Source organism: Hemiscyllium ocellatum, chromosome 11 (assembly GCF_020745735.1).
Source record: "Hemiscyllium ocellatum isolate sHemOce1 chromosome 11, sHemOce1.pat.X.cur, whole genome shotgun sequence".
NCBI lineage: Eukaryota > Metazoa > Chordata > Chondrichthyes > Orectolobiformes > Hemiscylliidae > Hemiscyllium > Hemiscyllium ocellatum.
Window position 1 is genome coordinate 73,868,696 of NC_083411.1, and position 17,451 is coordinate 73,886,146.

Here is a 17,451-nt window from a genome sequence, read left to right on the forward strand (position 1 = left end):
CGGTACTCGAGGGCAATAGTGTGGAGAGGATATTAGAGGGTAATGATGAGAAGATGGTACTGGTGGGTAATGATGAGGAAAGGATTTTGGGTTGTAATGGAGAGGAGATGGTATTGGAAAGGAATGGTGAGGAGAGGATATTGGAGGGTAATGGTGAGGCAATTATATTAGAGGTAATGGTGGAGATGGAATTGGAGGCTGATGGTGAGGAGAGGCTATTGGAGGGTAATGGTGAGGAGATGGTATTGGAAGGCAATGGTAAGGAGAGAATATTGTAGGCTGATGGTGAGGAGTGGATATTGGAGGGTAAAGATGAGGAGATGGTATTGGAGGATAATGGTGAGGAGAGGATATTGGAGGGTAATGGTGAGGAGAGGCTATTGGAGGGCAATGGTGTGAAGATGGTATTTGAGGATAATGGTGAGGAGATGGTATTGGAGGGAAATGGTGAGGAGAGGATATTGCAGGGTAATGGTGAGGAGATGTATTGGAGGCTGATGGTGAGGAGCGGATATTGGAAGGAAATGGTGAGGAGAGGATATTTGATGGTAATGATGAGGAGAGGGTATTGGAGGGTAATGTTACAGAGAGGATATTGGAGGCTGATGGTGAGGAGAGGATATTGGAGGGAAATGGTGAGGAGACGGTACTGGAGGTTAATAGTGAGGAGAGGATATTGGAGGATAATGCTGAGGAGCTGGTATTGGAGGCTGATAGTGAGGAGATAGTATTGGAGAGTAACGGTGAGAGGATGCTATTGGAGGGTACTTGTGAGCTGATGGTATTGGAGGTTAATGGTGAGGAGATGGTATTGGAGGGTCATGGTGAGGAGAGGCTATTGGAGGGTAATGGTGAGGAGAGGCTATTTGAGGGTAATGGTGAGAAGAGGCCATTGTAGGGCAATGGTGAAGAGATGGTACTGGAGGCTAATGGTGAGGAGATGGTATTGAAGGGTAATGATGAGGAGAGGTTATTGGAGGGTAATGATGAGGAAAGGCTATTGGAGGGTAATGGTGAGAAGATGGTATTGGAGGCTGATGATGAGTTGATCATATTGGAGGGTAATGTTGAGTAGAGACTATTGGAGGGTAATGGTGAGGAGAGGATATTGGAGGGTAATGGTGAGGAGAGGATATTGGAGGGTAATGGTGAGGAGAGGCTATTGGAAGGTCATGGTGAGGAGAGGAAATTGCAGGATAGAGGTGAGAAGATGGTATTGAAGCTTGATGGTGAGGAGATGGTATTGGAGGGTAATGGTGAGAAGAGGTTTTTGGAGGGTAATTGTGAGAAGAAGCTATTGGAGGGTAATGGTGAGAAGATGGTATTGGAGGGTAACAATGAGGGGAGAATGTTGGAGGGTAATGGTGAGGAGTTGGTATTGGAGGGTAACAATGAGGGGAGAATGTTGGAGGGTAATGGTGTGGAGAGGATATTGGAGGGTAAAGGTGAGGAGATGGTATTGGAGTCTAATGGTGACACGAGGATATTAGAGGGTAATGGTGAGAGGATGGTACTGGAGGATAATGATGAGGAAAGGATTTTGGGTTGTAATGGAGAGGAGATGGTATTGGAAAGGAATGGTGAGGAGAGACTATTGGAGGGTAATGGTGAGGAGAAGGTATTGGAGGGTAATGGTGAGGGGATGGTATTGGAAGGTGATGGTAAGGAGAGGATATTGGAAGGTAATGGTGAGAATAGGCTATTGAAGGGTAATTGTGAGGAGAGAATATTGGAGGGTAATGGTGAGGCTATGGTATTGGAGTCTATTGGTGAGGAGAGGATCTTGGAGGGTAATAGTGAGGAGAGGGTATTGGAGGGTAATGGTGAGGAGATGGTATTGGGGGTAATGGTGAGGAGAGGATTTTGGAGAGTAATGATGAGGAGAGGATATTGGTGGGTAGTGGTGAGGAATGGCAATTGGAGGGTAGTGGTGAGGAGAGGCTATTGGTGGGCAATGGTGTGAAGATGGTATTTGAGGGTAACGGTGAGGAGATGGTATTGGAGGGTAATGGTGAGGAGAGGATATTGGAGGGTAATAGTGAGGGGATGGTATTGGAGGCTGATAGTGAGGAGATAGTATTGGAGAGTAACGGTGAGAGGATGCTATTGGAGGGTACTTGTGAGCTGATGGTATTGGAGGGTAATGGTGAGGAGATAGTATTGGAGGGAAATGGTGGGGAGATGGTATTGGAGGATAATAGTGAGGAGATGGTATTGGAGGGTAATGGTGAGGAGTGGATATCGGAGCGTAATGGTGAGTCGATGGTATTGAAAGGTAATGGTGAGGAGAGAATATTGGAGGGCAATCGTGAGAAGATAGTATTGGAGGGTAATGGTGAGGCGATGGTATTGGATGGGAATGGTGAGGAGATGGTATTGGACTGTAATGGTGAGGAGAAGCTGTTGGAGGGAAATGGTGAGAAGATGGTATTGGAGGGTTATGGTGAGAAGAGGAGATTGGAAGGTAATGGTGAGAAGATGGTATTGGAGTGTAATTGTGTGGAAATGGTATTCAAGGCTGATGGTGAGGAGAGGCTATTGGAGGGTAATGGTGAGGAGAGGGATTGGAGGGTAATGATGAGAAGATGGTAATGGAGGGAAATGGTGAGAAGATGGTATTAGAGTCTAATGGTGAGGAGAGGATATTGGACGGTAATGGTGACAGGATGTTACTGGAGGGAAATGATGAGGAGAGGATATTGGGGTATAATAGAGAGAAGATATTATTGGAGGGTTATGCTGAGGAGAGGATATTGGGGTTAATGGTGTGGAGTTGGTATTGGAGGCTAATGAGAACGATATGGTATTGGAGGCTGATGGTGAGGAGATGGTATTGAAGGGTAATGGTGAGAAGAGGCTTTCGGACGGTAATTGTGAGAAGAAGCTATTGGAGGGGAATGGTGTGGAGATGGTATTGGAGGGTAATGGTGAGGAGAGGACATTGGAGTGTAATGGTGAGGAGATGATATTGGAGGATAATGTTAAGGAGAGGATGTTGGAGGCTGATGGTGAAGAGAGGATATTGGAGGGAAATAGTGAGGACACGGTACTCGAGGGCAATAGTGTGGAGAGGATATTAGAGGGTAATGATGAGAAGATGGTACTGGTGGGTAATGATGAGGAAAGGATTTTGGGTTGTAATGGAGAGGAGATGGTATTGGAAAGGAATGGTGAGGAGAGGATATTGGAGGGTAATGGTGAGGCAATTATATTAGAGGTAATGGTGGAGATGGAATTGGAGGCTGATGGTGAGGAGAGGCTATTGGAGGGTAATGGTGAGGAGATGGTATTGGAAGGCAATGGTAAGGAGAGAATATTGTAGGCTGATGGTGAGGAGTGGATATTGGAGGGTAAAGATGAGGAGATGGTATTGGAGGATAATGGTGAGGAGAGGATATTGGAGGGTAATGGTGAGGAGAGGCTATTGGAGGGCAATGGTGTGAAGATGGTATTTGAGGATAATGGTGAGGAGATGGTATTGGAGGGAAATGGTGAGGAGAGGATATTGGAGGGTAATGGTGAGGAGATGTATTGGAGGCTGATGGTGAGGAGCGGATATTGGAAGGAAATGGTGAGGAGAGGATATTTGATGGTAATGATGAGGAGAGGGTATTGGAGGGTAATGTTACAGAGAGGATATTGGAGGCTGATGGTGAGGAGAGGATATTGGAGGGAAATGGTGAGGAGACGGTACTGGAGGTTAATAGTGAGGAGAGGATATTGGAGGATAATGCTGAGGAGCTGGTATTGGAGGCTGATAGTGAGGAGATAGTATTGGAGAGTAACGGTGAGAGGATGCTATTGGAGGGTACTTGTGAGCTGATGGTATTGGAGGTTAATGGTGAGGAGATGGTATTGGAGGGTCATGGTGAGGAGAGGCTATTGGAGGGTAATGGTGAGGAGAGGCTATTTGAGGGTAATGGTGAGAAGAGGCCATTGTAGGGCAATGGTGAAGAGATGGTACTGGAGGCTAATGGTGAGGAGATGGTATTGAAGGGTAATGATGAGGAGAGGTTATTGGAGGGTAATGATGAGGAAAGGCTATTGGAGGGTAATGGTGAGAAGATGGTATTGGAGGCTGATGATGAGTTGATCATATTGGAGGGTAATGTTGAGTAGAGACTATTGGAGGGTAATGGTGAGGAGAGGATATTGGAGGGTAATGGTGAGGAGAGGATATTGGAGGGTAATGGTGAGGAGAGGCTATTGGAAGGTCATGGTGAGGAGAGGAAATTGCAGGATAGAGGTGAGAAGATGGTATTGAAGCTTGATGGTGAGGAGATGGTATTGGAGGGTAATGGTGAGAAGAGGTTTTTGGAGGGTAATTGTGAGAAGAAGCTATTGGAGGGTAATGGTGAGAAGATGGTATTGGAGGGTAACAATGAGGGGAGAATGTTGGAGGGTAATGGTGAGGAGTTGGTATTGGAGGGTAACAATGAGGGGAGAATGTTGGAGGGTAAAGGTGTGGAGAGGATATTGGAGGGTAAAGGTGAGGAGATGGTATTGGAGTCTAATGGTGACACGAGGATATTAGAGGGTAATGGTGAGAGGATGGTACTGGAGGATAATGATGAGGAAAGGATTTTGGGTTGTAATGGAGAGGAGATGGTATTGGAAAGGAATGGTGAGGAGAGACTATTGGAGGGTAATGGTGAGGAGAAGGTATTGGAGGGTAATGGTGAGGGGATGGTATTGGAAGGTGATGGTAAGGAGAGGATATTGGAAGGTAATGGTGAGAATAGGCTATTGAAGGGTAATTGTGAGGAGAGAATATTGGAGGGTAATGGTGAGGCTATGGTATTGGAGTCTATTGGTGAGGAGAGGATCTTGGAGGGTAATAGTGAGGAGAGGGTATTGGAGGGTAATGGTGAGGAGAGGATTTTGGAGAGTAATGATGAGGAGAGGATATTGGTGGGTAGTGGTGAGGAATGGCAATTGGAGGGTAGTGGTGAGGAGAGGCTATTGGTGGGCAATGGTGTGAAGATGGTATTTGAGGGTAACGGTGAGGAGATGGTATTGGAGGGTAATGGTGAGGAGAGGATATTGGAGGGTAATAGTGAGGGGATGGTATTGGAGGCTGATAGTGAGGAGATAGTATTGGAGAGTAACGGTGAGAGGATGCTATTGGAGGGTACTTGTGAGCTGATGGTATTGGAGGGTAATGGTGAGGAGATAGTATTGGAGGGAAATGGTGGGGAGATGTATTGGAGGATAATAGTGAGGAGATGGTATTGGAGGGTAATGGTGAGGAGTGGATATCGGAGCGTAATGGTGAGTCGATGGTATTGAAAGGTAATGGTGAGGAGAGAATATTGGAGGGCAATCGTGAGAAGATAGTATTGGAGGGTAATGGTGAGGCGATGGTATTGGATGGGAATGGTGAGGAGATGGTATTGGACTGTAATGGTGAGGAGAAGCTGTTGGAGGGAAATGGTGAGAAGATGGTATTGGAGGGTTATGGTGAGAAGAGGAGATTGGACGGTAATGGTGAGAAGATGGTATTGGAGTGTAATTGTGTGGAAATGGTATTCAAGGCTGATGGTGAGGAGAGGCTATTGGAGGGTAATGGTGAGGAGAGGGATTGGAGGGTAATGATGAGAAGATGGTAATGGAGGGAAATGGTGAGAAGATGGTATTAGAGTCTAATGGTGAGGAGAGGATATTGGACGGTAATGGTGACAGGATGTTACTGGAGGGAAATGATGAGGAGAGGATATTGGGGTATAATAGAGAGAAGATATTATTGGAGGGTTATGCTGAGGAGAGGATATTGGGGTTAATGGTGTGGAGTTGGTATTGGAGGCTAATGAGAACGATATGGTATTGGAGGCTGATGGTGAGGAGATGGTATTGAAGGGGAATGGTGAGAAGAGGCTTTCGGACGGTAATTGTGAGAAGAAGCTATTGGAGGGGAATGGTGTGGAGATGGTATTGGAGGGTAATGGTGAGGAGAGGACATTGGAGTGTAATGGTGAGGAGATGATATTGGAGGATAATGTTAAGGAGAGGATGTTGGAGGCTGATGGTGAGGAGAGGATATTGGAGGGAAATAGTGAGGACACGGTACTCGAGGGCAATAGTGTGGAGAGGATATTAGAGGGTAATGATGAGAAGATGGTACTGGTGGGTAATGATGAGGAAAGGATTTTGGGTTGTAATGGAGAGGAGATGGTATTGGAAAGGAATGGTGAGGAGAGGATATTGGAGGGTAATGGTGAGGCAATTATATTAGAGGTAATGGTGGAGATGGAATTGGAGGCTGATGGTGAGGAGAGGCTATTGGAGGGTAATGGTGAGGAGATGGTATTGGAAGGCAATGGTAAGGAGAGAATATTGTAGGCTGATGGTGAGGAGTGGATATTGGAGGGTAAAGATGAGGAGATGGTATTGGAGGATAATGGTGAGGAGAGGATATTGGAGGGTAATGGTGAGGAGAGGCTATTGGAGGGCAATGGTGTGAAGATGGTATTTGAGGATAATGGTGAGGAGATGGTATTGGAGGGAAATGGTGAGGAGAGGATATTGCAGGGTAATGGTGAGGAGATGTATTGGAGGCTGATGGTGAGGAGCGGATATTGGAAGGAAATGGTGAGGAGAGGATATTTGATGGTAATGATGAGGAGAGGGTATTGGAGGGTAATGTTACAGAGAGGATATTGGAGGCTGATGGTGAGGAGAGGATATTGGAGGGAAATGGTGAGGAGACGGTACTGGAGGTTAATAGTGAGGAGAGGATATTGGAGGATAATGCTGAGGAGCTGGTATTGGAGGCTGATAGTGAGGAGATAGTATTGGAGAGTAACGGTGAGAGGATGCTATTGGAGGGTACTTGTGAGCTGATGGTATTGGAGGTTAATGGTGAGGAGATGGTATTGGAGGGTCATGGTGAGGAGAGGCTATTGGAGGGTAATGGTGAGGAGAGGCTATTTGAGGGTAATGGTGAGAAGAGGCCATTGTAGGGCAATGGTGAAGAGATGGTACTGGAGGCTAATGGTGAGGAGATGGTATTGAAGGGTAATGATGAGGAGAGGTTATTGGAGGGTAATGATGAGGAAAGGCTATTGGAGGGTAATGGTGAGAAGATGGTATTGGAGGCTGATGATGAGTTGATCATATTGGAGGGTAATGTTGAGTAGAGACTATTGGAGGATAATGGTGAGGAGAGGATATTGGAGGGTAATGGTGAGGAGAGGATATTGGAGGGTAATGGTGAGGAGAGGCTATTGGAAGGTCATGGTGAGGAGAGGAAATTGCAGGATAGAGGTGAGAAGATGGTATTGAAGCTTGATGGTGAGGAGATGGTATTGGAGGGTAATGGTGAGAAGAGGTTTTTGGAGGGTAATTGTGAGAAGAAGCTATTGGAGGGTAATGGTGAGAAGATGGTATTGGAGGGTAACAATGAGGGGAGAATGTTGGAGGGTAATGGTGAGGAGTTGGTATTGGAGGGTAACAATGAGGGGAGAATGTTGGAGGGTAATGGTGTGGAGAGGATATTGGAGGGTAAAGGTGAGGAGATGGTATTGGAGTCTAATGGTGACACGAGGATATTAGAGGGTAATGGTGAGAGGATGGTACTGGAGGATAATGATGAGGAAAGGATTTTGGGTTGTAATGGAGAGGAGATGGTATTGGAAAGGAATGGTGAGGAGAGACTATTGGAGGGTAATGGTGAGGAGAAGGTATTGGAGGGTAATGGTGAGGGGATGGTATTGGAAGGTGATGGTAAGGAGAGGATATTGGAAGGTAATGGTGAGAATAGGCTATTGAAGGGTAATTGTGAGGAGAGAATATTGGAGGGTAATGGTGAGGCTATGGTATTGGAGTCTATTGGTGAGGAGAGGATCTTGGAGGGTAATGGTGAGGAGATGGTATTGGGGGTAATGGTGAGGAGAGGATTTTGGAGAGTAATGATGAGGAGAGGATATTGGTGGGTAGTGGTGAGGAATGGCAATTGGAGGGTAGTGGTGAGGAGAGGCTATTGGTGGGCAATGGTGTGAAGATGGTATTTGAGGGTAACGGTGAGGAGATGGTATTGGAGGGTAATGGTGAGGAGAGGATATTGGAGGGTAATAGTGAGGGGATGGTATTGGAGGCTGATAGTGAGGAGATAGTATTGGAGAGTAACGGTGAGAGGATGCTATTGGAGGGTACTTGTGAGCTGATGGTATTGGAGGGTAATGGTGAGGAGATAGTATTGGAGGGAAATGGTGGGGAGATGGTATTGGAGGATAATAGTGAGGAGATGGTATTGGAGGGTAATGGTGAGGAGTGGATATCGGAGCGTAATGGTGAGTCGATGGTATTGAAAGGTAATGGTGAGGAGAGAATATTGGAGGGCAATCGTGAGAAGATAGTATTGGAGGGTAATGGTGAGGCGATGGTATTGGATGGGAATGGTGAGGAGATGGTATTGGACTGTAATGGTGAGGAGAAGCTGTTGGAGGGAAATGGTGAGAAGATGGTATTGGAGGGTTATGGTGAGAAGAGGAGATTGGAAGGTAATGGTGAGAAGATGGTATTGGAGTGTAATTGTGTGGAAATGGTATTCAAGGCTGATGGTGAGGAGAGGCTATTGGAGGGTAATGGTGAGGAGAGGGATTGGAGGGTAATGATGAGAAGATGGTAATGGAGGGAAATGGTGAGAAGATGGTATTAGAGTCTAATGGTGAGGAGAGGATATTGGACGGTAATGGTGACAGGATGTTACTGGAGGGAAATGATGAGGAGAGGATATTGGGGTATAATAGAGAGAAGATATTATTGGAGGGTTATGCTGAGGAGAGGATATTGGGGTTAATGGTGTGGAGTTGGTATTGGAGGCTAATGAGAACGATATGGTATTGGAGGCTGATGGTGAGGAGATGGTATTGAAGGGTAATGGTGAGAAGAGGCTTTCGGACGGTAATTGTGAGAAGAAGCTATTGGAGGGGAATGGTGTGGAGATGGTATTGGAGGGTAATGGTGAGGAGAGGACATTGGAGTGTAATGGTGAGGAGATGATATTGGAGGATAATGTTAAGGAGAGGATGTTGGAGGCTGATGGTGAAGAGAGGATATTGGAGGGAAATAGTGAGGACACGGTACTCGAGGGCAATAGTGTGGAGAGGATATTAGAGGGTAATGATGAGAAGATGGTACTGGTGGGTAATGATGAGGAAAGGATTTTGGGTTGTAATGGAGAGGAGATGGTATTGGAAAGGAATGGTGAGGAGAGGATATTGGAGGGTAATGGTGAGGCAATTATATTAGAGGTAATGGTGGAGATGGAATTGGAGGCTGATGGTGAGGAGAGGCTATTGGAGGGTAATGGTGAGGAGATGGTATTGGAAGGCAATGGTAAGGAGAGAATATTGTAGGCTGATGGTGAGGAGTGGATATTGGAGGGTAAAGATGAGGAGATGGTATTGGAGGATAATGGTGAGGAGAGGATATTGGAGGGTAATGGTGAGGAGAGGCTATTGGAGGGCAATGGTGTGAAGATGGTATTTGAGGATAATGGTGAGGAGATGGTATTGGAGGGAAATGGTGAGGAGAGGATATTGGAGGGTAATGGTGAGGAGATGTATTGGAGGCTGATGGTGAGGAGCGGATATTGGAAGGAAATGGTGAGGAGAGGATATTTGATGGTAATGATGAGGAGAGGGTATTGGAGGGTAATGTTACAGAGAGGATATTGGAGGCTGATGGTGAGGAGAGGATATTGGAGGGAAATGGTGAGGAGACGGTACTGGAGGTTAATAGTGAGGAGAGGATATTGGAGGATAATGCTGAGGAGCTGGTATTGGAGGCTGATAGTGAGGAGATAGTATTGGAGAGTAACGGTGAGAGGATGCTATTGGAGGGTACTTGTGAGCTGATGGTATTGGAGGTTAATGGTGAGGAGATGGTATTGGAGGGTCATGGTGAGGAGAGGCTATTGGAGGGTAATGGTGAGGAGAGGCTATTTGAGGGTAATGGTGAGAAGAGGCCATTGTAGGGCAATGGTGAAGAGATGGTACTGGAGGCTAATGGTGAGGAGATGGTATTGAAGGGTAATGATGAGGAGAGGTTATTGGAGGGTAATGATGAGGAAAGGCTATTGGAGGGTAATGGTGAGAAGATGGTATTGGAGGCTGATGATGAGTTGATCATATTGGAGGGTAATGTTGAGTAGAGACTATTGGAGGGTAATGGTGAGGAGAGGATATTGGAGGGTAATGGTGAGGAGAGGATATTGGAGGGTAATGGTGAGGAGAGGCTATTGGAAGGTCATGGTGAGGAGAGGAAATTGCAGGATAGAGGTGAGAAGATGGTATTGAAGCTTGATGGTGAGGAGATGGTATTGGAGGGTAATGGTGAGAAGAGGTTTTTGGAGGGTAATTGTGAGAAGAAGCTATTGGAGGGTAATGGTGAGAAGATGGTATTGGAGGGTAACAATGAGGGGAGAATGTTGGAGGGTAATGGTGAGGAGTTGGTATTGGAGGGTAACAATGAGGGGAGAATGTTGGAGGGTAATGGTGTGGAGAGGATATTGGAGGGTAAAGGTGAGGAGATGGTATTGGAGTCTAATGGTGACACGAGGATATTAGAGGGTAATGGTGAGAGGATGGTACTGGAGGATAATGATGAGGAAAGGATTTTGGGTTGTAATGGAGAGGAGATGGTATTGGAAAGGAATGGTGAGGAGAGACTATTGGAGGGTAATGGTGAGGAGAAGGTATTGGAGGGTAATGGTGAGGGGATGGTATTGGAAGGTGATGGTAAGGAGAGGATATTGGAAGGTAATGGTGAGAATAGGCTATTGAAGGGTAATTGTGAGGAGAGAATATTGGAGGGTAATGGTGAGGCTATGGTATTGGAGTCTATTGGTGAGGAGAGGATCTTGGAGGGTAATAGTGAGGAGAGGGTATTGGAGGGTAATGGTGAGGAGATGGTATTGGGGGTAATGGTGAGGAGAGGATTTTGGAGAGTAATGATGAGGAGAGGATATTGGTGGGTAGTGGTGAGGAATGGCAATTGGAGGGTAGTGGTGAGGAGAGGCTATTGGTGGGCAATGGTGTGAAGATGGTATTTGAGGGTAACGGTGAGGAGATGGTATTGGAGGGTAATGGTGAGGAGAGGATATTGGAGGGTAATAGTGAGGGGATGGTATTGGAGGGTAATAGTGAGGAGAGGATATTGGAGGGTAATGAGAAGATGGTACTGGAGGGTAATGGTAAGGGGTTGGTATTGGAGGGTAATGGTGAGGAGATGGTATTGGAGGTTAATGGTGAGGAGATGCTTTTGGAGGGTAATGTTAAGGAGAGAATATTGGAGGCTGATGGTGAGGTGTGGATATTGGAGGTTAATGGTGAGGAGAGGATATTGGAGGTTAATGATGAGAAGATGGTACTGGAGGGTAATGGTGAGGAGAGCATATTGAAGGGTACTGATGAGGAGGGGCTATTGGAGGGTAATGATGAGGAGAGGATATTGGAGGGTAGTGGTGAGGAGTGGCTATTGGAGGGTAAAGGTGAGGAGAGGCTATTGGAGGGTAATGATGAGGAGAGGATATTGGAGGGTAATGGTGAGGAGGGGCTATTGGAGGGTAATGATGAGGAGAGGATATTGGAGGGTAGTGGTGAGGAGTGGCTATTGGAGGGTAAAGGTGAGGAGAGGCTATTGGAGGGCAATGGTATGAAGATGGTATTTGGGGGTAATGGTGTGGAGATGGTATTGGAGGGTAATGGTGAGGAGAGGATATTGGAGGGTAATGATGAGGAGAGGATATTGGAGGGTAGTGGTGAGGAGTGGCTATTGGAGGGTAAAGGTGAGGAGAGGCTATTGGAGGGCAATGGTATGAAGATGGTATTTGGGGGTAATGGTGTGGAGATGGTATTGGAGGGTAATGGTGAGGAGAGGATATTGGAGGGTAATGGTGAGAAGATGGTACTGGAGGGTAATGGTGAGGAGATGGTATTGGAGTCGAATGATGAGAAGAGGACATTGGAGGGTAATGATGAGAGGATGGTACTGAGGTTAATGATGAGGAGAGGATTAGATTAGATTAGACTTACAGTGTGGAAACAGGCCCTTCGGCCCAACAAGTCCACACCGACCCGCCGAAGCGCAACCCACCCATACCCCTACATTTACCCCTTACCTAACACTACGGGCAATTTAGCATGGCCAATCCACCTGACCCGCACATCTTTGTGACTGTGGGAGGAAACCGGAGCACCCGGAGGAAACCCACGCAGACACGGGGAGAACGTGCAAACTCCACACAGTCAGTCGCCTGAGTCGGGAATTGAACCCGGGTCTACAGGCGCTGTGAGGCAGCAGTGCTAACCACTGTGCCACCGTGCCGGATATAGGGGTATAACGGAGAGGAGATGGTATTGGAGGATAATGCTGAGAAGATGGTATTGGAGCCCTTATGGTTAGGAGAGGATATTGCAGGGTAGTGGTGAGGTGATGGTATTGGAGGATAATGGTGAGGAGAGGATATTGGAGGGCAATGGTGAGGAAATGGTATTGGAGGGTAATGGTGAGGAGAGGATATTGGAGGGCAATGGTGAGAAAATGGTTTTGGAGGGTAATGGTGTGGAGATAGTATTAGAGGGTAATAGTGAGGAAATGGTTTTGGAGGATAATGGGGAGGAAATGGCATTGGAGGCTGATGATGAGGAGAGGATATTGAAAGGTCGTGGTGAGGAGATTGTATTGGAGAGTAATGGTTGAAGATGGTATTGTAGGGTAATGGTGAGGAGAGGATATTGGAGGGTAATGTTGAGGAGATGCTATTGGAGGGTAATGGTGAAAAGATGGTATTTGAGGCTGATGGTGAGGTGTGCGTTTTGGTGGGTAATGGTGTAGAGGTGATATTGGAGGGCAATGGTGAAAAGATGGTATTGGAGAGTAATGCTGAGGAGATTGTATTGGAGGGTAATAGTGAGGAGATGATATTGGAGGGTAATGGTGAGGAGATGATATTGGAGGGTAATGGTAAGGAGATGTATTGGAGGCTGATGGTGAGGAGAGGATATTGAAAGGAAATGGTGAGGAGAGGATATTTGAGGGTAATGATGAGGAGAGGGTATTTGAGGTTAATAGTGAGGAGAGGACATTGGAGGATAATGCTGAGGAGCTGGTATTGGAGGCTGATAGTGAGGAGATAGCATTGGAGGATAATGGTGAGAGGATGTTATTGGAGGGTACTTATGAGCTGATGGTATTGGAGGGTAATGGTGAGGAGATGGTATTGGAGGGTCATGGTAAGGAGAGGCTATTGGAGAGTAATGGTGAGGAGAGGCTATAGGAGGGTAATGGTGAGAAGAGGCCATTGTAGGGCAATGGTGAAGAGATGGTACTGGAGGCTAATGGTGAGGAGATGGTATTGAAGGGTAATGATGAGGAGAGATTATTGGAGGGTAATGATGAGGAAAGGCTATTGGAGGGTAATGGCGAGAAGATGGTATTGGAGGCTGATGGTGAGTTGATCATATTGGAGGGTAATGTTGAGTAGAGACTATTGGAGGGTAATGGTGAGGAGAGGATATTGGAGGGTAATGGTGAGGAGCGGAATTTGGAGGATAATGGTGAGAAGATGGTATTGAAGCTTGATGGTGAGGAGATGGTATTGGAGGGTAATGGTGAGAAGAGGCTTTTGGAGGGTAATTGTGAGAAGAAGCTATTGGAGAGTAATGGTGAGAAGATGGTATTGGAGGGTAATGATGAGGGGAGAATGTTGGAAGGTAATGATGAGGAGAGGGTATTGGAGGCTCCTGGTGAGAAGATGGTGTTGGAGAGTAATAGTGAGGAGAGGCTATTTGAGGGTAATGGTGAGGAGATGGTATTGTAGGGTAATGGTGAGACGATGTTATTGGAGGGTAATGGTGTGGAGAGGCTATTGGAGGGTAATGGTGAGAAGAGCTGAAAATGTATTGCTGGTTAAAGCACAGCAGGTTAGGCAGCATCTAAGGAACAGGAAATTCGACGTTTCGGGCCAGAGCCCTTCATCACCATTAATTAACTACTTAATGGTGAGAAGAGGCCATTGTAGGGCAAATGTGAAGAAATGGTAATGGAGGCTAATGGTGAGGAGATGGTATTGAAGGGTAATGATGAGGAGAGGTTATTGGAGGGTAATGATGAGGAAAGGCTATTGGAGGGTAATGGTGAGAAGATGGTATTGGAGGCTGATGGTGAGTTGATCGTACTGGAGAGTAGTGTTGAGTAGGGGCTATTGGAGGGTAATGGTGTGGAGAGGCTATTGGAGGGTAATGGTGAGGAGAGGATATTGGAGAGTAATGGTGAGAAGATGGTATTGTAGCCTGATTGTGAGGAGATGGTATTGGAGGGTAATAGTGAGAACAGGCTTTTGGAGGATAATTGTGAGAGGAAGTTATTGGAGAGTAATGGTGAGAAGATGGTATTAGAGGGAAATGATGAGGGGAGAATGTTGGAAGGTAATGATGAGGAGATGGTATTGGAGGGTCTTGGTGGGGAGATGGTATTGGAGAATAATGGTGCTGCGAGGCTATTGGAGGCGATGAGGAATATGATGAATGTGTGTCATTTATTCATAGCATTTTTTTTCAGAGCTTACATATTGAATGCATTGCAAATAGAGTAGTTCTATTTGTATGAAGGATTTAATAATTACAACCAAGATTTAAAACCAGTGTCAGACTGCAGATGACTGAAGACGTCTTTGAGAATTAATGAAGGTTTGTTTATATCATGGGATTTTACAATTGCGAGAGAAAATACCAGAATACATTATCTTGCTCTTTATTTTCAGTAACAAAGGATTGATTTTAGTTGAGAAAAACACAGTGATCAGGGAGTTTTTGTTCAGTTCAAGGGAGACCTGACTGAAGTCCAAAGCAACAATGGTTTCTCCTATTTAAAAAAAAAGATACGTTTTCAGAGAAGCCAAGAGAATAAGTTGCTTCAGTGTAAGGGTGTAGTTTGTAAAAACAAAATCCCAGACTGGGAGTGTTTGGTTGAAATACTACAGATTGTTCACAGGTGGAAAAGACTAACCTCTCTTGAATGTGAATTTTTCATAGATAAGGTCTCACATAGATAAGGTGGGGGATAATTGTGAGAATAATGAGGAGGATAATGGTGAGAACAGTGTGGGGGATAATGATGAGTACAGTGTGGGAGATAATGGTGAGAATAGTGTGGGGATAATGGAGAGAACAGCGTGGCGGATAACGGTGAGAAAGTTTGGGGATAATGGTGGCAATAGTGTGGGAGATAATAGTGAGAATACCATGAGGGGGAATGGTGAGAATAGTGTGGCAGATATTGGTGAGAACAGTGGGGGGGATAATGGTGATAATAGTGTGGGGGATAATGGTGAGAACAGTGTGGGGGATATTGTTGAGAATGGTATGGGGGATAATGGTGAGAAAATTGTGCAGGACAATGGTGAGAACAGTGTGGGGATAATTAGGACAATAGTGTGAAGGGATAATGGTGAGAACAGTGTGAGTGATAATGCAAAGAATGGTGTGGGGGATAATGTTGAGAACACTGTGGATATAATGGTGAGAATAGTTTGAGGGAGTATGGTGAGAACAGTGTGGGGGTCAATGATGATAATTGGGTGGAGGATAATGGTGTGGATAGTGTGGGGATAATGATGAGAACTGTGTGGTGGTTATTACTGAGAAATGTGTGTGGGACAATGGTGAGAAGATTGTGGGTGATAATGCAAAGAATACTGTGGGGGATAATGTTTAGAACAGTGTGGAGGATAATGGTGAGAATAGTGTGGGAGATAATGGTGACAATAGTATCCGGGAGAATGGTGAGATACTGTGGGTGAGCATGGTGAGAACATTGTGGGGGATATTGGTGTGAATAATGTGGGAGATAATGGTGAGAATAGTGTGAGGGACAATTGTAAGAATAGTGTGAGGGATAATGCTGAGAACAGTGTGGGGGATAAAAGTGAGAACATTTCTGGATAATGCTGAGAATAATGTGGGCGATAATGGTGAGAATATCATGAGGGAGAATGGTGAGAACAGTGTGGGGTATAATGGTGAGAATGGTATGGCGGATAATGGTGAGAACAGTAATGGAGTAAATTGTGAGAACAGTGTGGGGATAATGGTGAGAACAGTGTGGTTGATAATGTTGAGGTCAGTGTGGCAGATAATGCTGAGAATAGTGTGGGGGATAATGGTGAGAATAGTGTCAGGGAGAATGGTGAGAACACTGGGTGAGTATGGTGAGAACATTGTGGGGGATATTGGTGCAAATAATGTGGGAGATAATGGTGAGAATAGTGTGAGGGACAATTGTGAGAATAGTGTAAGGGATAATGGTGAGAACAGTGTGGGGGATAACAGAGAGAATAGTGTGGGGGATAATGGTGAGAACTCAACAGGGATAATGATGAGAACAGAGTGGGGGGGATAATGCTGAGAATAGTGTGGAGGATAATGGTGAGAACAGTATGTGGGGTTAATGGTGAGAATAGTGTGGGGATAATGGTGAGAACAGTGTGGGGGATAATGGTGAGAATAGTGTGAGGGAACAATGGTGAGAATAGTGTGGTAGATAATGGTGAGAATGGTGTGAGGGGTAATGGTGAGAATAGTGTGGGGGATAATGGTGAGATCAGTATGGGGATGTTGGTGAGAATGGTATGGGGGATAATGGTGAGAAAAGTGTGCAGGACAATGGTGAGAACAATGTGGGGATAATTAGGACAATAGTGTGAAGGGATAATGGTGAGAACAGTGTGAGGGATAAAAGTGAGAACATTTCTGGATAATGCTGCGAATAGTGTGGGCGATAATGGTGAGAATATCATGAGGGAGAATGGTGAGAACAGTGTGGGGTATAATGATGATAATAGTGTGGGGGATAATGGTGAGAACAGTGTGGGGGTATTGGTGAGAATGGTATGGCGGATAATGGCGAGAACAGTGTGAGGGATAATGGTGAGAAGAATATGGGGGGTAAATTGTGAGAACAGTGTGGGAATAATGGTGAGAATACTGTGTGTGATAATGGTGAGAACAGTGTTGTTGATAATGGTGAGAATAGTGTGGGGGATAATGGTGAGAAAAGTGTCAGGGAGAATGGTGAGAACACTGTGGGTGAGCATGGTGAGAACATTGTGGGGGATATTGGTGCAAATAATGTGAGAGATAATGGTGAGACCAGTGTGGGGGGGATAATGCTGAGAATAATGTGGAGGATAATGGTGAGAACAGTGTGGGGGGGATAATGGTGAGAATAGTGCGGGGGGATAATGATGAGTACAGTGTGGGAGATAATAGTGCGAATAGTGTGGGGGATAATGGGGAGAATAGTCAGGGGATAATGGTGGGAATAATGTGGGGGATAAACGGGATAAAGGTGAGAACAGCGTGGGGGATAATGGTGGGAATATTGTGGGGGCTAATGGTGAGAATAGTGTGGGGGATAATGGTGAAAACAGTGTGGGTGATAATGGTGAAA

General features: G+C 45.7%; 1 protein-coding gene across 1 annotated transcript in view; it reads left to right on the forward strand.

The window, feature by feature from the left end:
* The first annotated feature begins 13,567 nt into the window (after positions 1–13,567).
* Positions 13,568–17,451, forward strand: part of LOC132820060 (5-hydroxytryptamine receptor 2C-like) — a 116,144-nt gene continuing 112,260 nt past the window's right edge. Inside the window, exon 1 of the mRNA XM_060831979.1 lies at positions 13,568–13,813. Within this exon, the coding sequence (XP_060687962.1) occupies positions 13,568–13,813 (246 nt within the window). The remainder of the gene's footprint in view (positions 13,814–17,451) is intronic.